Source organism: Callionymus lyra, chromosome 16, assembly GCF_982586985.1.
Source record: "Callionymus lyra chromosome 16, fCalLyr1.hap1.1, whole genome shotgun sequence".
NCBI lineage: Eukaryota > Metazoa > Chordata > Actinopteri > Syngnathiformes > Callionymidae > Callionymus > Callionymus lyra.
Genome location: NC_141833.1, coordinates 13,336,110 through 13,359,297, shown reverse-complemented (window position 1 = coordinate 13,359,297; position 23,188 = coordinate 13,336,110). Strand labels below are relative to the sequence as shown.

The following is a 23,188-nucleotide window of genomic DNA, read 5'->3' as shown; positions in this document are numbered from 1 at the left end:
TTACTGAACAGCTTGTCAGTGCTAAATAGGCAATAAAAACATATACTTATTAAAAAGTTAAGTCACACAAGAGGTGACGCTTGGATCACATTTTATGACAACAATATATTTGCTTTACAACTAGTGACCTTTCTGTGAGGAGTTTGTATTTTCTCCCCATGTTGTGTGGGTTTACTCCGGGTACTCCGGTTTCCTCCCACAGTCCAAAAACATACAGAGGTTGATTGATAACTTTGGGGAAATTGTCCATAGGTATGAGTGTGTGTGTGAATGGTTGTCTGTTTTTGTATGCCCTGCGACAGACTGGTGTCCTGTCCAGGGTGTCCCCTGCCTGTCGCCCTATGATACTGGGATAGACTCCAGTCTCCCCGCGACCCCGGTAAGGGATAAAGCGGTAGAAAATAAATGAATATATTTGTTTAACCTCTAATAATATTCAAGTTTACAAAACACTTATTCCTGAAATCTTGCAGGATTTTCAGTCCGCACGGCTTTTGCAAAAAAGCTCTTGATAACTTTTATTTTATTTATTAATTTTGTATGAATTCCATAACATATTCTAAACTTCTTATTCGTAAAGCTTTCATTGGTTAAACACATTCCTAGGAAAAAATGGCAGGTAAAATAAAAAATAAAAAATCCAAGTGGCTCTTCTTCAGGTGCTTTTTTAAATTTTGCAATATCTGCACATCTTATTCAAATGCCTCCTGCCTTCCATTTGTGTTTCGAAAAAAGTGATAAGTTGTCGATTTTGGGGACTCAACGCTAACATGGGTGAACTAAAACAAACAGCAAATTTTAAGGCTAAAAATACCTTAAAATTCCAGGACACATCAAAACATAAAAGGCGAGTGTCTTCCTGTAAACAAAGAATTCTGGGTAAAGTTCTTGATGCTCTAAAACTGTTAAAAGATGTAGAGCTACATTTCTATGTGAAAAACTTTATTTGTTTAAAACTAAACCCTTGTGCAGGTCAATAACACAAAAAAACAAAGAAGACTGTAAGTTTAGAGTTTTTACAAGATGAAAGAAAAAACGGTGTTACTTCAACTCGTCCTCCGTCTTCATAAAATAAAAGTAAGGAAATGATGGTTTTAATCAAGCGCTCATTAAGCGAGTCACGGCCGATTAATGCTCTCGACTCGGAAAACATCTCAGTGGCAGCGGAGAAGAAGAAAAACATCTCCCTGTATTTGCATCCGGTGTCACCGCAGCCTCCAGATCTAATAACGCTTCTCGGAGAGGAATAAACGTGTTCTGCTGCTACACGCGTGTGGAAAACGTTGGGGGAATTTTCCAGTTTAGCAAAATGATGTTTGCGGGGAAATGAGATATTACTGGCCTCCCACCCGACATCGATTGACCCGATTTCACTTCCATCCAATTAATTGTTGTCACTTGGTTTGTGCGCGGCTGGAAACAAGATGAACCGCAGTGGCAAACACATTAATTCCCAGCATTATAGATGAATTATATTAAACAAGTCGTGCCTCGGGACGCCGCGGGAGCACACGCCTCATGCATAGAATTAACAAAACATCTACACTTAAATTCAGTTACTGGAATATTTTCTTCATGAAAAAATAAAAGCAAATATATATTTTTCAAAGATTATCAATGCCATTTTTATACCATTTATAATTGTTCATTCTTGAGAGGATGGTCATAAAGTTACGGCTTGTTTTTTTATATCACAAAACAACAAGCATTTAGTGTTCTAAACCTTTTCCTCTCGGTCATAAGAGCATAAAATGTCGCAATAAATTATGGAACTGTTTTACCATCAGGATCCAGGAAGTTTTTGAAGGATTTGAAACAGACTTTAAACAGCTTCTATGCCTGAAGCTTGTGTGGCTCTGTTCATTACTAGAAAACTTAAATGTGTTGTTTATTGTTTATTGCAAGGTGACCCTGAGATAAATGTGTTTGTGGTATCCCTTATGTCATTTCTGGGTTAAGGTCAAGGACCTCCCTGGCTTCCAGAAATACATATGCAGTGGTGGAGGTCGGTCACTTTGACTCAGAGTCAACACAAGGGATTCCACAAACACATTTTTTTTTTGGGCCTTCGGGTCACCTTGACCCTGAGATTACACAAGGGTTAAGTAGTTCTTGTATTTCTGGAATCACTGGTTGTTTTTTTGGTAAGGATTTGGTACTTTTACCACTGTGGCTAAGGTCTGATTCTCCAACAAAAACTTGAGTCATTGTAGTTTTATTCATTTTGTTTTCTGTTGTTTATAAACTAATGAGTTCCTTGGCAGAGGTAAAAGTGAGATATGGTTCAATTATTGAGCTCAGACTATTTAAAGGTTCATGTTGCGAGTGTGATGTTTATGAACATAAAGGAACCCTGATAAGAAAGTGAGTCGTTCAATTAAAGTCTAAAATAAATATCTAATGGAGTAACACAAATCCATAATAAGGTACAAGAAGCAAAACATAATGATGAGCCATAAAAATAAAGAAATGAATTTCAAACCGACTGTCTCTTCAAAACAAGTCTTATTCCAAGAAATATCAGGAGCAACAGTTTTTATGTTGACTGTTAAAATGCATTCGAGACTGAGACAATATCCAGACCTTAAAAAAGTGGTCTTAAGATCTACTAATTAAAATATAAGGGCTGTGTTTTTGTAAGAACCTGGCAATAAGATACATATCGCTATACAGGGGTAAATCAACGATATCATATATTGCGATACTCTAGTAACAAGTATGTATGTGTAGTATTGTCGAGTACTTGACTCTGGTGTTGCAGAATTTACAGACCACATGACTCTTGACGAAGTCGTAACTGCTTTCATTTGTTTTGAAACCAAAATATGTCCAAACATCAGCTTTAAAAGCTGCTGTACAGTCGACTGTATCCTCTCGTCCTCAGTCATCGCTGGGATTGTTTTTTTTAAGCTGCGAAGGTTGTAACGACTGCTGCCATCTAGAGGCCGGTTGTTTAATTGCAACACAAAAATGAAAACGACTTGAATCTTTGCATGTTAACTGTATATATATATATTATATTTTATAATTATTTCGTTTACACACATTATTGAACTGAAAATCATGAAGAAACTATAGTGATACATAAAATATGATTCGCAAGCCAAAAATGATAAAACGAAACAGAGCTGTTGAAAATCGATACAGTGTATTAGAAAATAATCTGACTTCCTCACAACCTTTTGAACATCATTTACTCCTCCTTTAATAAAAAAGGGAAAAAAACAAAAGGATGACAAGGAAGATAAAGACGAAATTTGGCAAAAGACTGCGTCAAACGCCACCAAAATGCCAACCAAAAAGCGCAATTGTTAAATTCCTTCAGGTGTAAATGAGGTCTAAATTTCTTCAAGTCTAGATGCCACAGACCAAAAGTTTGGCTTGTTGATTCTGTGTTCTATTGAAGTTATTAAGTTGTGTAACTGTTGTTCCTTGAACTGCAGATAGAAGGCGATAGATCAAAGATAGTCGTCACAGATCACTTTGCAATAACAAACAAACGTCTCGCAGTAATAATGAATAAGTGGCTTTAATCCAAATGGCGCCGGTGCATCGTGGGTAATTAGCGACGGCGGTTGATTGAACAGTTTGTCTAAATGAGTGAGGGTACGAGTCCCTCCTTCACTTCCCAATTAAATCCTGGATCCAGGAGGTGACGCTCGGATCTACTTGGAGTACCAACCGAGGGAACGTCAACATTCCTTCACCATTTTCCTCGCCTCCCAGTCACGGCGGACTGCGTTTTTTGCAGGGAAGGTGGCGGCGTTCCATTCCGCCGCCGGGTCTGCGGGCGGGCGATAGCGCAGTCGTGCTGAGGCCAGGGTTTTCCTGAGATCCTCGGGGGAGTGCTTCGGCGGCGCCACACTTCACTAAAGCGGGGCAGGTGAGGATGATTGGAAGGCATCTATCAGGGACGCCGGGGCCGATGTCACCCCGGCCAGGGATGGATTTCCTGAGGGACGTCTGGGGAGACGGCGTTAGGAAGTGAAGAAATGTCGGGAGCCGATGTTATTACGGGAGTCTATCCACTGAGAGATGTGGGCACTTACTCCCAATTGAACTGTGAATACTCCGTTTCATTAAAGGATCGTTGCGGAATTTAAAGCCTCATATTTAATAATGAGCTTTGATAAGATAAGATACTGAGGAGGTTCCACACTAACCTCATCTCATCTTTTTCTTGCCTGGGTCGGGTCGTGGGGGCAGCAGCTTCAGCAGGGAAGCCCAGACTAGGAAGGCTCCATTCTTCCCTCACTCGTGAACAAAACCCCAAGATACTTAAACACCTTCACTTGGGGCAGGACCCTGAGAAGGCTCCCCTCACCTTGTTCTGACTGAGATCCATGGAGGTGCTGATTCTCATCCTCGCCGCTTCAAACTCGGTTGCGAACCTTTCAAGTGAGAAGGTCACGGGTCTGATGAGGCTAAAAGGACCACGTCATTTGCAAAAAGCAGTGACCTAATCCCAAACCGGACCCCCTCAACGCACCTTCAAATTCTGTCCTTCAGAGTTATGACCAGAATCGGTGACAAAGGGCAGCCCCGACGAAGTCCGACCCTCCGACCGGAAAGGTGTCCGACTTAATACCGAACCAAGCTCTGACTTCGTACAGAGAACCTAAAGTCCTTAACAGGGTATCTGAGACTACATATCCCCCGGAGAACCCCCCACAGGACACGCTTGAATGTCTTCTCCAAACACATGTGGAGTTAGGATCCACCACCTTCTTAAATCTCGGCTTGGAAAAAAGTAGCTTTTGTGGCGACTTATCGTTTCACCGTTAACAAGGTCACATCTCGACTATCAGGGAACAGACAATACGCCTTCCATTTTAAATGTAAAACTAAAGAAACAAGCAGAATAAACTAAAAATATGTTTAAGTAATATTTACCCTCAAGCCTAAATACAGACATATTGAACAAAAGAGGTAAACTTTGAAGAAATCTGGAAAAAAAACTAAGAAAATATGGAGATTACAATTAAATAAGTTAAATGTAATTATGCTCTAAAATGTTAAAATGTTAAAAAATAAGATATATACAGGTTATTTTTAAATTTTACGTATATTTTAATGAAGACGTTTTTTTTTAATACTGATTATCTAAGTTAATAAAAAATAAGCGTTATCAATCTGCTTTTCGGAAGTTTCTGAATGAGTTATTGACATATACAATCTTTAAAAACAGCTTTTGAAAGACAACAGTTTATGATATTAACATCTACTGTATGTGATGAAGTTTTTTTTAAGACGTTCTTTAAAGTTTGTGTTGAATTTAACCAAGAAATATTGTTGTTTTTGTTATGAAAAGTAGGACTGAGAGAAAAACATTTGAAGGCTGAAAACAATTCATTGTAATGAAAGAATTGAGACAGTAAACAACTTTAAAACTGAATTTTTGAATTAGCAAGTAAGACATCTACTCTGAAATGAACTGAATTATTCATTTGTTTTCAAGTAATATTCAAAAGGGACCTCAAGCCTAAAGAAAGACATATTTAATAAAAATAAATGGTAATCTCTGAAAAAAGGGGAAAATATTTATATATAAAAAATATGGAGGTAACAAGGAAAAAACAAGTGTAATTATCCCATTATATATATATATATATATATATATAAAAGCTAAATGTAGGTTATTTAAATAGGTTGTTTTTTTATATATTTAAAAATAAAAAAGTGTATATTTTTTTAGTAATGATTATGTTGGTTAGAAAATTAAAATTAAAAAACAAGTATATGTTGCTGTATTTTGAGGGAAATCATTAGTAAAAAAAAGTTCAACAACAATCCAAACTATGCCGAGGTTGTGGAACGAACACAGCTTATCTATTAGCACCTGAAAGAGTAAATCAATCTTATCAAATTGTCTGTGACCCTCGCGCGCTGGTTTGAGTGATGTCATCATTCCAACCATTAACCAAACCATTAGTTTAGTAAAAACTGAGCCGACGAAAACCGTTGGGCTTTTATCGAGGAGCTAATGGCAGCCATTACCGTCTGTTAGCTCGGTGACAGTTGTTCGGAGAAGCTAACGGCCTCGACGGTCTCGAATCATGCGGGCGTCTGTCAGTCGCTACAAAAGAAAACAGTTTCACCGTCGACGTCACGAGAGTTCCTCTGTACACGTCCTTGAGCAGAACATGAAGGCGTCTCAGGGTTGTTGGTGAAAGAATCTGCTTTTCATCAGTTGTTTGAATACACAGAGGAGCCGAACGGTTGATCGTCGACTTTATCCTTTATCTCGCGTTTGATTAGTGTTTCTAAAGAAGTTGTTGAGTTTGGTGTCACAATGCTAACCTGAGCGAGCGTTAAGTGAGTTTCATTGCATACGAACAAGATTCACGCGGACGTCCTTGTCTTCTCGTTCTGGAAAAAAAAAAAAAAACGGCTTATAGTGTCGACTTATTCGTCGCAAATCCAACTCTTGATCCAAATTTCCTTTTATTAACATTCAAGCTCAAATCTCTACCAACCCCGTAACGGAGAAGGCGCCCTCCATTTAAGATGTAATGCTAGATATTGAATAAAAAGAAGGAAGAAAAGACTATGGATATAAAAATAAGCTACATTTAGGTTATTTTATAGTTTTTTTTAAATGTTATGATGATATGTATATATATATATATATATATATATATATATATTAATAACAATGTTTAAGCTTTTCTTTTTTAGTAGTGATACCGATGCTGATGAATGGGAATGATGGTGATGGTGATGATGAAGATGATGGTGATGGTGAAGATGCTGGTGATGGTGATGATGAGGAAGATGATAATGATGCTGACGACAGTGATGATGCGGGTGATGATGAAGATGAAGATGATGGTGATGAGGATGAGGATGAGGATGAGGGTGATGAAGATGAAGAGGATGAGGATGAGGATGAAGATGAAGATGATGGTGAAGATGCTGGTGATGATGAGGAAGATGATGATGATGCTGATGACGGTGATGATGCTGGTGATGATGAAGATGATGGTGATGAGGATGATGAAGATGAGGATGATGGTGACGAGGACGAGGACGAGGACGAGGACGAGGACGAGGACGAGGACGAGGATGAAAATGAAGATGAAGATGAAGATGAAGATGAAGATGATGGTGATGGTGAGGAAGATAATGATGATGATGCTGATGACGGTGGTGATGAAGATGATGATGATGGTGAGGAAGATGATGATGACGATGCTGATGACGGTGATGATGCTGGTTATGATGAAGATGAAAATGAAGATGATGGTGATGATGATGCTGGTGATGAAGAAGATGAAGATGATGGTGATGAGGATGAGGAGGATGATGATGATGCTGGTGATAAAGATGAAGATGAGGAGGAAGATGACGGTGATGATGATGAAGATGATGGTGATGACGATGACGATGATGGTGATGAGGATGAAGATGCTGGTGATGATGAAGATGATGGTGATGACGATGACGATGATGGTGATGAGGATGAAGATGCTGGTGATGATGAAGATGAAGATGACGGTGATGAGTAGTGATCATCTTAGTTAATAAAAAAGTATTTTCAAGCCGATTAGGAATATTTCTGGATGAGTTGTTTACTAATATAATCTCTAACAAGTTTATCCTCATCAAAATTCAAGCGAACGCTGCCGTCTTCTGCTAAAAACAAACTTAAAACAAAGACTTTTATCCGGAAGAATTGCTCTTATCAAGGCTTCAATACAAGATGGACGTTACAGACGATCAGTACGGAGGTATTTGGATGTTTTTAAGTTTGTCTTTTTGGACAACTGAGCTCCAGTCGCTACATTAAAATGAACAAACAGTTTTGCCTTTAACTCTAAAAAAAAGAACAGATTATTTTAAAAATAATCGACATGAGGGGGAGTAGAAAATGAGTGAAATTAAAAAAAAAAAAGGGATATTAAATGTAATTTGAAGCTGCTCCTGCAGGAGGAGAACAATAAGTGGTGTCGTAGAGAATCTTATGAAACCATTATTTCGAGCATGAAGTGCAATTTCATTTCCAGTGGAGCAAAGTTATTAAAGAGAAAACTTCACCTTCTTCGAGCTGCTCTCACTTCGCAGAAATACTGCATTTACAACAAACAGGAACATTATGAAAAACTAAATTTATAGCAAGTGTCTCCGTTTACCTCGTCCAATGAAGTTTATTCGCTTTTTTGATTCAAAAAGTTCTGAACGTATTCGAATCAAATTTTCAGGAAATGCTGGAAAAGAAACGATAGAAGTCTGATTACATTCTAGTTGTCGATGCTGCACCTCAGTATACGCTGGTTTCTTTCTGCAACTTTAAATTGTTGATGTAGTGCTTTAGCATCGTAGCATGTTGCAGAAAAACAAGAACAGTTAACAAAAATATATGTGAAATAACAATACAATTCAATTTCCATGTGACTGTATTGACAAAATCGAATGTGTTATTGGTTGGTCGATGTTGTTTTTAGGGTTGCTAGGTTACCTTTGTATCACGCTAATGCAGCAAACTGTGGTCTATCAGGAAAGATCTCTGCGCCTTCAGGATCATGTAAATACAATCTCCTTGGCAGAGGTATAAACTGTCTCAGTCCCTTTCCAGTTCAGTTCTTTGACAAAAACAATCTTTAAACTCGTTTTGTACTGGAAATTGAACACATTATTTAACCAGAGATGTATAAACAATCTGCTTATTTATTAGTTTCTGGATGAGTTGTTGACTTGTATAATCTCTTAAACATCTTGCTTAGTTCAAAGTTCTACTAATGTGTTGATTTAAGTGTTTCTTAAATAGATGTTGAGACTCTATTGTATCATCAGTGTCTGTTTGTACAAAACTCTCTTTTCATTTAAATATTTACATTAGAAAATGATCTTAAGCCCCGCCCACTGAAAACACTTGTTGTTTTTCTGGAGATGAACATCTGTTTACCATAACCACACCCACTCTACTGTGATTAATCAAACATCAAGGTGTGTCACCACTCGTCATCAATCCCGGAAGTCTCCACCTCCTAGGAACCTGTTGTATAAACAAAGCGGGGGCGTGATTACAGCTGGCTGGAGGAGAAGTGAAGCCATTATTACGTCATAATGAACTCCCCTCTCGTAACCTCTTGGTAGAACTTTATAAAGTAATAACTTCACATCATGGTCATGATGAGAGACTTACTGTATCTTGGAGAGTAAGATTTAAAACATGTGAGTGACTCTGAAGAGTTTTTTTTTTTTTACATTAGTTTCCCTTTAAGCTACGCCATCTTTGCGGAACATCTACTGTATGAAGAGCTTTTTAAATCTAGTGTTGAATTTTAACCAACCAATGATCCACATTCAAATCATACTATTCACACCATATTAAGAGAAGAATAATACAGGACCAGAGGAGAGAAATCCTTCCAGGCTGTTGCTCCTAAGCTTTGGAACGATCTTCATCTCTTTGTGTTTTATGATCTACTGACTCCTTCAAGAAACATCTTAAGACATTTTTATTTGTTCAGGCTTTTCCTCGATTTTCTGGAACTCCTCTTGTGTTATCAGTTTTATCTTGAGCTTTAAAGTATATACTTTATTGAATATTGTTTTGATGTTTAAGCGCTTTGTGACCCTGGTCTGGAAAAGCACTATATAAATAAATATTACTTACTTACTTACTTACATTATTTCAAAATTATTTTAGGCTGGCGATCATTAAATGTGATCAAATGTTTAAGAAAAAAAAGGAAAGAATATGGAACAATAAAAGCCTGTCATACCGCGCTCCGCCACCCAACGGCGCTCTCACTCCGTTCTGCCACAATTTACACTGATTTTCTCCAAAAACGATTCCAAACATTTTTTTTTTTCATTTTAAAACCCTTGCGTATAAAATCTTCAGAACACACTGGTGCGGTTTGAAGTTTCGTGCGCGTGGAAAGGGCAGACTTTGCGCGCGTGTTTTCTCCTGACAAAAGCGCCACAGTCAGGCTGCGGGTCACTTCTCATGCACGGCGCGTCTGCGGCACCGACCACCGGGTCTGCGAGTCCGTCTCCCCCCCTTTTCTTCCTCCTCCTCCTCCTCCTCCTCCCCGGGAAACCAAAGTGTCCGTCGGTTCTGCTTCCGCGCGTGTGTGGAAAAAGCTCGGATCGACTATTGGATCAGAGGTTCTGGGAGCAGACGAGAGGAGAGACAAGCGTGGATGCTGAGGAAGTATCGACGGATCCTCCTCCCTCTGGACCGGTATCGTCATGGCTTCTTTGTACCAGAGGTTCAGCGGGAAGATCAACACCAACAATTCCTTCCCGCACCGACCCGAGGCCAGTCACCTGCTCGGCGGGCATGTGGCGGACGAGGAGAAGACCCCGCAGACCCTCGTGGACGGGAGGACCCTCGTCCAGTACCACCGCAAGAAATGCTCCAGAGAGGACGAGGATGTGAGTCCAGAGTCTGACCCGAGATAACCCGCGTTTTTTTAAGAGTTACCGACTTGGTGTGTCACACGTCTGTGTCTGGAGGATGAGGAGGAGGATGATGATGATAGGGATGCTGAATGGGAATGATGATGAGGATGATGAGGATGAGGAGAATGAGGCTGATGCTGATGCTGGTGATGAGGAGAATGAAGATGAGGAGGATGATGTGTATGATGACGATGCTGATGAATGGGAATGATGGTGATGATGAAGATGAAGATGAAGATGATGGTAGATGTGATGATGAGGAAGATGATGCTGATATCGGTGATGATGCTGGTGATGACGAGGAAGATGATGACGATGATGATGATGGTGATGATGAAGATAAAGATGCTGGTGATGATGGAGATGACGATGGTGATGGTGAAGATGATGATGATGGTGATGATGGTGATGATGAAGATGATGATGATGCTGATGACGGTGATGATGTTGGTGATGATGTTGGTGATAATGAAGATGATGGTGATGATGAAGGTGATGAGGATGAAGATGAAGATGCTGGTGATGATGAAAAGTATGGTGATGAGGATGATGATGATGGTGATGATGATGAAGATGATGGTGATGACGATGAGGATGAAGATGAAGATGCTGGTGATGATGAAAATGACAATGGTGATGATGATGAAGATGATGGTGATGATGATGAAGATGATGGTGATGATGGTGATGTGAGGATGATGCTGAGGCTGAGGCTGATGCTGGGGATAATGAGGAAGATGTGGATGAGGATGATGAGGATGAAGATGCTGGGGATTATGATGAAGATGAGGGAGATGAGGATGATGAGGATGAAGATGATGATGATTATGATGAAGATGATGGTGATGAGGATGAAGACGATGATGGGGAATGTTGGTGATGATGAGGATGATGTTGATGCTGGTGATGAGGATGAAGATGAAGATGAGGAGGATGATGATGCTGTGATGAGGATGAAGATGAAGATGAGGATGATGATGCTGTGATGAGGATGAAGATGAAGATGATGTTGATGCTGGTGATAAGGATGAAGATGAAGATGAGGAGGATTATGATGCTGTGATGAGGATGAAGATGAAGATGATGTTGATGCTGGTGATGAGGATGAAGATGAAGATGAAGATGAGGAGGATGATGATGCTGTGATGAGGATGAAGATGAAGATGATGTTGATGCTGGTGATGAGGATGAAGATGAAGATGAGGAGGATGATGATGCTGTGATGAGGATGAAGATGAAGATGATGTTGATGCTGGTGATGAGGATGAAGATGAAGATGAGGAGGATTATGATGCTGTGATGAGGATGAAGATGAAGATGATGTTGATGCTGGTGATGAAGATGAAGATGAGGAAGATGATGATGATGCTGGTGATGAGGATGAAGATGAAGATGAAGATGAGGAGGATGATGATGCTGGTGATGAGGATGAAGATGAGGAGGATGATGATGCTGGTGATGAGGATGAAGATGATGAGGAGGATGATGCTAGTGAGAAAAATGGTGATGATAAGGATGATGATGAGGATGAAGATGTGGATGAAGATGAAGCTTGTGTAAATCATCCAAGTAAATCTGCATCATGCTGAAAACTCGATCAAAACTATTGATTCAAAGTATTTCAATGGTAGTCGGTGTGAAAAACTAAGACGCTACAAGAAAAATAATCCTCTTTGCTTTTTTTGCTCCTTAATTGTCCAGGACTTTTTTTTTTACATGAACATTAAGACACAGACGACAACAAACGAACATACATTCCAATTAATATTAGCCTCGAGACCAAGTTGTTATTTTTAAGCCCAGACCCTTTTCCAGAGAAACATAACTTATTAAATGTTATACATGATATAAATAATTTAGCTTTTAAAAGCACACAAATGCATATATTTAATGCAGTAACTCTTATCTCATTTGTTTTTGCCTAATTAAACAAATTTTACTTTAATGTAACATGTTTTATCTTAATCAATTTGATCTTTAAAAACATGCATTTTATAAACCAATATCCACTTTCAATTTTATTGTCATTTAAATATATATATACATATATATATATATATATTTTGTAAATTAATAAATATGTTAAACCACGGCTTTAAGTTTCTTTTCTATATAGTATTATAGTTTATTAATAAGTTAGAGATTTAAAGCATTTAGCTTAGAAAAATGTACTTTAAGTACAATACTTATTTACAAAAAACATAACTGAAGTCTTATATAAAAGTTATTTTCTCAATCATCCAGGACCATTTTAGAAATTAAGACATCAATGTTAACAAAACCCTTGTGAGTCACATGTCTATCCCTTTTTCAACCCTTGTGTTATCTCAGGGTCAATTTGACCCGAAGGCTTGTAAACAAATACAATTGTTTTATCCCTTGTTGCTTTTGGGGTCAGGATTACGAACCTCCTCCACCGCATATTTATTCCTGGCAGTCGGGGAGGTCGTTCTGTTTGAAGCAAAGACAACAACACAAGGGATACTACAAACACATTTGTTTTCGGGCCTTTGGGTCACCTTGACCCTGAGATAACACAAGAATTAACCATCGTAACAGAGGGGTTTTAAACTTATTTTATTATGGGCTCGTAATTTTCAGATTTTTTAACATAATATGTCTTTTTAATTGATTGCCCTTCAAAAAAAACCCCATTTAATTGTAATTTAAAGCAACATTTATTGTTATTTTCTTCATGGTGTCATAACCTGAGGTTCCTTCATGAGGAGTCAGGCTGATGAAATCTTCTCAGCTCTTGTGAAGTCAAACCACTCGTCTCATCATCATCATCATCATCATCATCATCATCAGGAGTTCAATCTTCATCTGTGAATCTGTTAGAACACGAGTCAAAAACCCAGTCGTCTGACGTGCGTCAGCGTAAATCCAGGAGATGACTTTATTTAAAATGGCTGCCAAGGCTGAGGCTGAATTATTGATGTCTGATCGAGATTCCTGCTCGTCACACTTCTTCCTTCTAATCGCGGGCAAAGTTTATTTTCCGATGTCATTAGGTCTGTTAACCCTTTGGTCGCCGCAGACTCCCCCGGAGTCGTGCTGGAGCATGAAATTGACTTTTTTTTCCCCGCACCCTCCAGAGATGAGGAAACCATTTCGACAAACATTGTTTCTTATTCCCCAGAAGTCCAGAGTTCGGAGCAGGTTTGTTTTTCGCCGAGCAGGAGGAAAAAAAGAGCAGAAATGGACTCGTTTCTCTTAATCTGTGTAATTAGCTCCGACTTAATTCGTTATATCCCGCAGTTTATTTAGGTTTGAGCCGCGCATTAGTCTAATTCTTTTTGTAAACAACTGTTTAATTCCTTCAACGCCGGGCTCTTCTGGGGCCAACGGCCATTTGTTTGGAGGATTGGAGCTTATATTGATGGAATGTCGTGTCGGGTGTGTTTTTCCAGATGGATTTGAATACTAAAATATCGTCGTAAAGCCACACAATCATGGTTTTTATTCCTCGTCTAACGTTGGTGCTGATGGAAGGAATAAGAACTTACAGTATTTTATATATAACTTTAGCTTCTATACATTGTATTTTCTAAAAAGTATTCGCAGTGAGTAAAACAAAACAATATGATAGAAAGGTATTTTATTCTGAATATTATATATATTCTTGAAAATACTTTAATTCCAAGTTCAAGTAGGAAACTCCTCAGTAAGAGATTGAATAGTTTCTTTTAAAAAGTTTTTTAAATGTATTTTATTTAAGAAAGTTCAGCTTCAGGCTCAACTTGGTTTGAAGTGGCAAACATTGTTTTCTTATGATCAACTGTTGCAGTGCATCATGGGACTTGTGGTATGGGTGGGTAATAACAATAATATTATAAACGTTGAACTCTAGATGTGCTCATCAGGTGTTAAGTTTGGTATGCTTGGATAAAATATATATTTCACAGGGAAGGACAAGAGAACCTACACTTTACAAGTTTTAAACTTGAGCCCTTTTATAACTATATTATATTATTTAACTGTTGCAGTGCATCATGGGACTTATGTATATATTCTCCAGATGTGCACTATTGGTTGGATAAAATCGTATTTTATAAGGAAGGACGAGAGTAGCTACAGTAAGGAATTTTCAGCTTCCGTCCTGCTTCACTACGTTTGGATCCTTCCCTTATTATGTGTTGGCTAAATATTTATTATTGTATTCAAATTAATTTTTCACAAATTGTTCTGTAGTTTAAACTTAGGGAAAATTTAAAGGTAAATAAATTCACTCGTATGGCTTCTAACCGCTGCTGCTTACGCGTCCAGCTCAGTTCAGAACTAGATAAAACAATCAAATCGATGTGCGTTTTTTCGCAGATGATTCTAATCCTTCAAACTACCTGCTGGTCTAGTGCTTAAAACTCTACCATGGAAATGAGATCTTTGGCAGAGGTATGCACCGTTTCAGTGCTTCTCTCCTACCATGGAAATGAGATCTTTGGCAGAGGTATGCACCGTTTCAGTGCTTCTCTCCTACCATGGAAATGAGATCCTTGGCAGAGGTATGCACCGTTTCAGTGCTTCTCTCCTACCATGGAAATGAGATCTTTGGCAGAGGTATGCACCGTTTCAGTGCTTCTCTCCTACCATGGAAATGAGATCTTTGGCAGAGGTATTCACCGTTTTAGTGCTTCTCTCCTACCATGGAAATGAGATCTTTGGCAGAGGTATGCACCGTTTCAGTGCTTCTCTCCTACCATGGAAATGAGATCTTTGGCAGAGGTATGCACCGTTTCAGTGCTTCTCTCCTACCATGGAAATGAGATCTTTGGCAGAGGTATGCACCGTTTCAGTGCTTCTTTCCTACCATGGAAATGAGATCTTTGGCAGAGGTATGCACCGTTTCAGTGCTTCTTTCCTACCATGGAAATGAGATCTTTGGCAGAGGTATGCACCGTTTCAGTGCTTCTCTCCTCCGTCACCACGTGGAGCGTTAACGACTGTAAATGGTTGGCGAGCGGATTCTCTCCTCGTTTCCAGCAGATTTTCGGCTGCTTGTGCAACTTAAATCAGCTGCCGGTACAAGAAGTCGATTCATAATTCATCTTCCGTCTGGTTGATAAACGGTTGTGTCAGGACTCCTCGGAGAAATCGACTCCGCCGCGCTGTCGTGACGTTGACTCGCTCATAAATACAGCATCAAGCAAAGGACCGAATGAAAACTCAATGAAGGCTCCGCTAACAATCCGCACTTGTTGATCCAAATAAAAAATGGAAATAAACCTAAGAAAAACGGGTCCAAACACTATAAATAGCTTTTTTAGTTCCTCAGCTCACCTTCATGAATCATCAAGAAGCTTCTTTTATATTCCTGTCGCCCAGAAACCTGCACAGCGTAAATAGGGCGTCGTACAGCAGCCACATGCTAATGTTAGTCTAAGATTCTGAAAAACATTCATCATCTACAATTGCAAGCAAAGAGCATCTTTATTTTGCTTCACGTCAAACACGTTTGTGCGACCGTGTGCGTCTTACTCACCGCGTCCTCCGTTAATCAAAGTTCATAAACGCGTCGGCGCGACGCTTTAGTGAGTCCTCCTCCCCCTCGGCTGCACGCCCGTGATTAAAGGTGCGCGGGGAGTGCTTTTTAATGCTACTTTTAATGGAGAGAGAAAGTTTGATAGTCTCTCGGAGGAAGCTGGCGGCGATGAGATAAACCGTGAGACGCTCCGACGACATCTCTGGAGGAGGGTTCGGGAACCTGCTGCCGTCGTTTGAATAAGTGAAGTAACGAGGCTTTCTCAGGTAATTGTCTCCGGATGATATCGATGAAGAGCAGCGTGAAACTGAGCTGATCCAGTGCATTATGGGATTTAATCATAGCTACATTTTACAAGGAAGGACAAGAGGGGCTACTTTATTTTGTCCAAAATACTTTATCCAAGTTAACCCATTGGCCTTAACATGGTTTAATATACTGAATAATTTTGGGTTAAACTGGTGGAAATTATGGGATTTATCGGTCATTGACACCAACTATTTTTTTTATTACGCATTACTTTCTCAAGTCCAGATATTACTAATTTATTTTCCATTCAAATCAATTTTATTGAATCGTTTTCACACCCGTCTACCATAGCATAGGCTGGAATAGAAAGAATAGAAACTAATGCAACACACACTTCACAGTTGCAACCCTTAACAGAAGAAGAAGACGATAAATCGATACTTGTAGTCGACGTTGTAGGCCAGAACCAAAAGGGGACACTGTCAAAAGAAAAATCTGGATTCTTGTCCGACCTCGCTAACGTAGCAAAAACAGCCATCAGTAGTCGTCGTAATCCGAATAAACGCTTATATTTTACAAGGAAGGACAAGAGGGGCTACTTTTATTTTACTTTTGGGGTTAAAAATAACAGCAATTCTCAAACAAATTTCATTTTCCGGCTAAACTTGGTTTAAAGTGGCATATTTTTTCATATAATAAACGGTTGCAGTGCATCATGGGACTTGTGGAATATATTATAATAATATAAATCAACTCAAGATGGACTCTACAGGTGTTAAGTTCAGATACTCAGATAAAATTGGGGTTTTATAAGGAAGGACAAGAGTAGCTACAGCATTTTCCAAGGAAAATTAACCTTTTGTCTCGAACCCTTTCATAATAGACTCAACTGCTGCAGTGCATCATGGGACTTGTTGTTGGAGTGGGCGATAATATTATTCATAATTATAATATATCGACTTCAGAAGTGCACTTTTTGTTGGATTACTCTTTTCTTTACAAGGAAGGTCAAGAGCAGCTACATTTTCTTACAAGGAAAAGTTCAGCTTTTGTCTTGAGCAAAAATAATCAAAAATAAATTTGTGCTGTCGAAATAGTCCTGGTCAAAGTCGTGTAACATTAATAAAAAGCTCTTTTTTTTTGGAAGAAACAATATACTTTGGTTGTATATTTTTTGTAAACATTTTCCCCAGACTTTATATAAATGAAATAAAACATGACACAACAACCTCTAAAATCCTTCAAGTCTTCAAGAATAAACCCTATAAAGCCAACCATAGTAAAAGCTAGAAATATCTGTTCAAGGTGTTCTTGCTGCGTCAGAAGAATCTCAAACTTTGAAGAAAAAAACTCCCACCAAGGCTCAGGCGTGAAAGTCTTAATTCACGGCGAACACATCGACCCGAGGGCAGCGCCGCACTCCTCCACTCCTCCACTCCTCCACTCCTCCACTCCTCCACTCCTCCACTCCTCCACTCCTCCACTCCTCCACTCCTCCACTCCTCCACTCCTCCACTCTTCCACTCTTCCACTCCTCCACTCCTCCACTCTTCCACTCTTCCACTCTTCCACTCTTCCACTCTTCCACTCTTCCACTCTTCCACTCTTCCACTCTTCCACTCTTCCACTCTTCCACTCTTCCACTCTTCCACTCTTCCACTCTTCCACTCTTCCACTCTTCCACTCTTCCACTCTTCCACTCTTCCACTCTTCCACTCTTCCACTCTTCCACTCTTCCACTCTTCCACTCTTCCACTCTTCCACTCTTCCACTCTTCCACTCTTCCACTCTTCCACTCTTCCACTCTTCCACTCTTCCACTCTTCCACTCTTCCACTCTTCCACTCTTCCACTCTTCCACTCTTCCACTCTTCCACTCTTCCACTCTTCCACTCTTCCACTCTTCCACTCTTCCACTCTTCCACTCTTCCACTCTTCCACTCTTCCACTCTTCCACTCCTCCACTCCTCCACTCCTCCACTCCTCCACTCCTCCACTCCTCCACTCCTCCACTCCTCCACTCCTCCACTCCTCCACTCCTCCACTCCTCCACTCCTCCACTCCTCCACTCCTCCACTCCTCCACTCCTCCACTCCTCCACTCCTCCACTCCTCCACTCCTCCACTCCTCCACTCCTCCACTCCTCCACTCTTCCACTCTTCCACTCTTCCACTCTTCCACTCTTCCACTCTTCCACTCTTCCACTCTTCCACTCTTCCACTCTTCCACTCCTCCACTCCTCCACTCCTCCACTCCTCCACACTTCCACACTTCCACACTTCCACACTTCCACACCTCCACTCCTCCACTCCTCCACACTTCCACACCTAGACACCTCCACACCTCCACAACGACACACCTACACACCTCCACACCGACACACCTCCACAACTACACATCTACACACCTACACACCTCCACAACGACACACCTCCACAACTACACAACTACACACCTCCATACCTCCACAACTACACAACTACACACCTCCACACCGACACACCTCCACAACTACACATCTACACACCTACACACCTCCACAACGACACACCTCCACAACTACACAACTACACACCTCCATACCTCCACAACTACACACCTCCACAACGACACACCTCCACAACTACACAACGACACACCTCCACACCGACACACCTCCACAACTACACATCTACACACCTACACACCTCCACAACGACACACCTCCACAACTACACAACTACACAACTACACACCTCCACAACGACACACCTCCACAACTACACAACTACACAACTACACACCTCCACAAACTCAGCATCTGTCCTCGCCTGCACTCGACTGCGCCTCCCACTCACAGATCCTCTCCATCTAAGTAAGAGTCTGGCCCACTTCCCGAGTCGGAGTTCAGCTTTGAGGTCTGCAGCTGTGGAGATAAACGAGCGGCGGGAGCAGCCGGATGAAAGACGGACCTCATCTGATCAGGTGCGAACTGTTTGGCTCGCTTACCTGCGCGCCCGACCCGAGACAGAAATACACCTGTGCGGAGACGCAGTCGTTCAAAGGCAACACGAGCGCCGACTAAACTTCGCCGCACATGAATGGAGGAGAGATGAAGGAACAGCAGGACTTTCTTCTTGTTTTTTCATGTTCGTATATTGAACCTTCTGACGTTAACCCGGGCCAAGATGTTGCCTCTAAAGATAACTGGCAAAAGAAAGTGTCTAAAGAGAAAAAGGTTTTCATTTCAGTCATCAGGAGTGATGGATATAAAGATAGGTGAGGAGGAGAGTGCAGGTAGGGTGGAAAATGGGGGGTTATGTAGGGAAGAAGAAGAAAAGGAAAAAGTGAAAGAAAAATAAATTGTAAATTGCTCTTCTTCAGGTGCCAAAGTTAAAGCATGTTCCTAACTCATGGCAACATTAGTTTATCATTATTAACATCAGTATTCATATTCCAGGTCAGAAAATACATATTGTGATAAATAATAATTTTCATTGAACCAAAAATTGTATACAAAGAATTGCCTTCTTTATTTCCATTTTACTGTACATCAAACTTTGACCCAATATCAACTACAAACTTTACTTAATAAACATAGACCGTTTTCCTTTTTTTTTTTTTTCAAAAAACGTATTACTTAGTATCCATTTTTTTTCCAACCTAAACTTAGTAATATCATCATTAAAATATATCTATAAAAAAACAACTTTACTTGCAGTGGTATTAACAAAACTAGCGATGTGTTGTAAGGGTGTGTAAAAAAGTTGATAAACCAATATGTCGCAAATTCTGTTTCACGAGACTGTATTGATATTCAACCTTTCAAAGGATATTTTATTTTTTCATCATGCTCTTATGGTTTATATTTCAATAAATATTTATTTTTAAAATTATTTTCTATTTACAATCAATATGAAAATATAAACACAATGTTTTTTTGTGTTTTTAAACTATTTTTGTGTTGCAATTAAACTAAAGAAACACAAAATCCAGCTAGATGTCGGTGATGACTGAGGACGAGAGGATACAGTGAACTCCGGCAGCTTTTAAAGCTGATGTTGGGACATATTTTGGTTTCTGTTCTATAAATTCAATCAAAAGAGAGTCTGAGAAACAAAAGAAAACGTCACTTGAAAACTGTGTTCCCTAAAAACCGTTCAACAAAATCAGCAAGTGTATTGAAATATATCATATCGTGACATAAGTGTGAAGCAAGTTCTCAACCCTTCTGTTATTTCTGGGTCAAGGTGACCCCGTGGCCTGAAAAAAATGGTGTTTGTGGTATCCCAACAACACATGGGATACCACAAACACATTTGTTTTCAAACATGGAGGTGTTAAGTCAACAAGTTCGGGTGAGACTCACACTCACACGAACCTTCAACGCAATAAGTGTGTAACTGAGCTTTATGTGCGGAAACACTGGAGGACGACAAGCGTGCAGAGAACGAGCGGCAAATAAAGACAAGGCTGGACAGATGGTTGGAGATAAGGACGGTTCAGACAGAAGGCTGAGGACGGAAGAACAGACTGGGAAGAACGAGGATTGATCCGTCGGGACAGACTCGGCGTGAGACGAACACAACCGGGCGTAACACGTGGATAATTACCAAGCGATCGACAGTGACTTAAATGACGGGTTTTTAAAAAGGGCATGAAAAGGCAGATTCGTCGGCTCCTCCCTCAGGACTCGGAGCCTCATCCCCGGCAGGACCTGGTGCTCGGCGTTGCCATGGTTGCAAAGGTGGAAAAGGGTAAAGCTCCGGGAACACTGTTGCTCACTAATGGCTCGGGCTGCCATCTGGTGATGACACAGCTCTCCCTCCTCGTCCTAAGAAGATTCTCCGAGAGTGGATATTGGCTCCGGCGGCTGTCACTCAGCGTCTCGTTCAAAGAGACGTCTCAACAGGTCATCCATCCTCGCACGACCGCGGCGTCAACACCATTTATCAAGCGCTGCCTCTCCTCGGGGCGACCTGTCAACCAGCCGTCAGCCGTCTAAGAACATCCATCCTTCCGTTTACTCCTCCCTTTCAAACGTCGTCCGTGGAGCCGACGATGCTTTTAACTCGGGGGGCGAAAAAAAACATCGTTTCCTCTTCATTTCCACATCGCCGTCCATCGAGGGTTCCATTAAACTTTAATGTGGCGGCGAAGACGGGCCGCGTCTCATGTTGAAATAGAAGTCTGATGGTCGGTCGCAGCTGTTTGGAGGAGATTAACTTAAAACGCTCCCTTTAACCTTGCAGCTCCGTGTATTAGGCCGCTGTGAGTCGAGGTTTAATTTGCCGTCACAGGTTCCAGCTTTTCGTGAATTCAGTCGGATGAATTGTTGTAGATGAAAATGTTCGTGGGTTGCTCTGGTCTTTGATACACTTTTACGCAATATAGTACCAACATCAGATAATCAAGAGAAGAAGAGATTCCTTTCTGACCTTAGCAACCAAAAATGGATTCCGAACAATGAGTTTAACTGGATACATCATCAGGAAATACTCCCATCTTTATCGGAACTAATGTTGTTGCACGTGTTGGTTAGAAGGACTTATTCTGACAATTTTTCAACGATTGATGAATTAATCAAGTCCCGGTATCTGCAGTAACTTGGGCTCTTGAAATAAAGCCGACAACTTCCTGTCATTGACCAAACTATCTCAAAAGCGTAACGAACGCGAAAAATAGGAAATTTCAAGAGTGAGGGTAAGATTGAAGATGGCAGATCGGTCAGGCCAAGAGAGAGCTGAGCCAAAAGGTGACGCTCACCATTTGCTGGTTCATTGTTCAACTACATGTGTAAACCATCATGGATACAAGTTGCCCGAAATGACTTTTCTCCACAACTTCTCAACTCTCCTTCAGAGATAATAGAGGAGCTTGTGTATTCTGGAGAGACTCAAACTAAAACCTCTGCTCCTCTATATCAAGTTACCACAGTTGGTGTGGATCAGGCACATTTTTTTAGGATGCTATACTCTTGGTTATGGGTATGATCTAAGTTCTAAAACTCCTATATGGCATGAGAACACCTCAGTATTCTACCAGAGAACCTCATATCTTGAAATCACAGTGTTTTGTGCAGTAGTTCAATCAATATCACCAAAAACAAAACACTCAAATAAAATAAGTTGAGAATATACTGATACAATACATGTCACAAAACATGTAGTATTGTCGAGTACTTGACTCTGGTGTTGCAGAATTTACAGACCACATGACTCTTGATGAAGTCGTAACTACTTTCATTTGTTTTGAAACCAAAATATGTCCAAACATCATCTTTAAAAAAGCTGCTGGAGTCGACTGTATCCTCTCGTCCTCAGTCATCATCGGGATCTTGTGATATATCATTGCTCATTTAGCTACGGAGGACGTAATGACTGCTGCCATTTAGCAATGAACAAACACCATCCATATTTGCATGTTAATTGTACATTTAAAAAATAATTTTATTGTGTAAAAACTTAACCATAGAATAACTATGATTGGACATAAAATATGATTTAAAAAGCCCCAAAAACCACTTGAATATCGATATGGTTTCATAAAAAAAATAAATCCTGATATTTAATAGTATTGATATTTTGGTGAAGAATGAAAGTTAAGAAATATATTTTATTATGCTACGCCTTGTTCTCGATTTAATACCCAAATCTCAACCATCTCAACACGTGTGTACGAACGGCAGCCACCGGGGTGATGATCCGATTTATCCCGGAAAATTAATTAGAATCTGGATCAGAAGCTCCTTCCTCTGCAGCGTCTGAGGGCAGAGCAGCTCCTTCAATTGTCAGGTGTTTGAAGGTGCAAGAATTGAGGTGAACATATTCGGGTTTTTTTAGCTCCCGGAAGTCAACTCGTCCTTCAGCAAACGTGATTAGCTTCTTTGACGGAAGAATCCGTCCCCGAAGCTCCCGACACCTCAGAGGAGTAAACAGCACATTCAAAGAAAGAAAAAAAAACCCCTTCTAATCAGACATGAAGTAACTGGAGGGAAATCATCAATGACGAGTAAAAAAGAAACGTCTGCCTCGATGTTTCTGTCGCCGCCATATCCTCCCGAGTC

At 40.3% G+C, this 23,188-nt stretch overlaps 1 protein-coding gene across 1 annotated transcript in view; it reads left to right on the top strand.

The window, feature by feature from the left end:
- The first annotated feature begins 9,898 nt into the window (after positions 1-9,898).
- Positions 9,899-23,188, top strand: part of dpp6b (dipeptidyl-peptidase 6b) — a 77,240-nt gene continuing 63,950 nt past the window's right edge. The window contains exon 1 of the mRNA XM_087810805.1: positions 9,899-10,386. Coding sequence (XP_087666931.1) covers positions 10,201-10,386 — 186 coding nt within the window. The 5' untranslated portion in view covers positions 9,899-10,200. The remainder of the gene's footprint in view (positions 10,387-23,188) is intronic.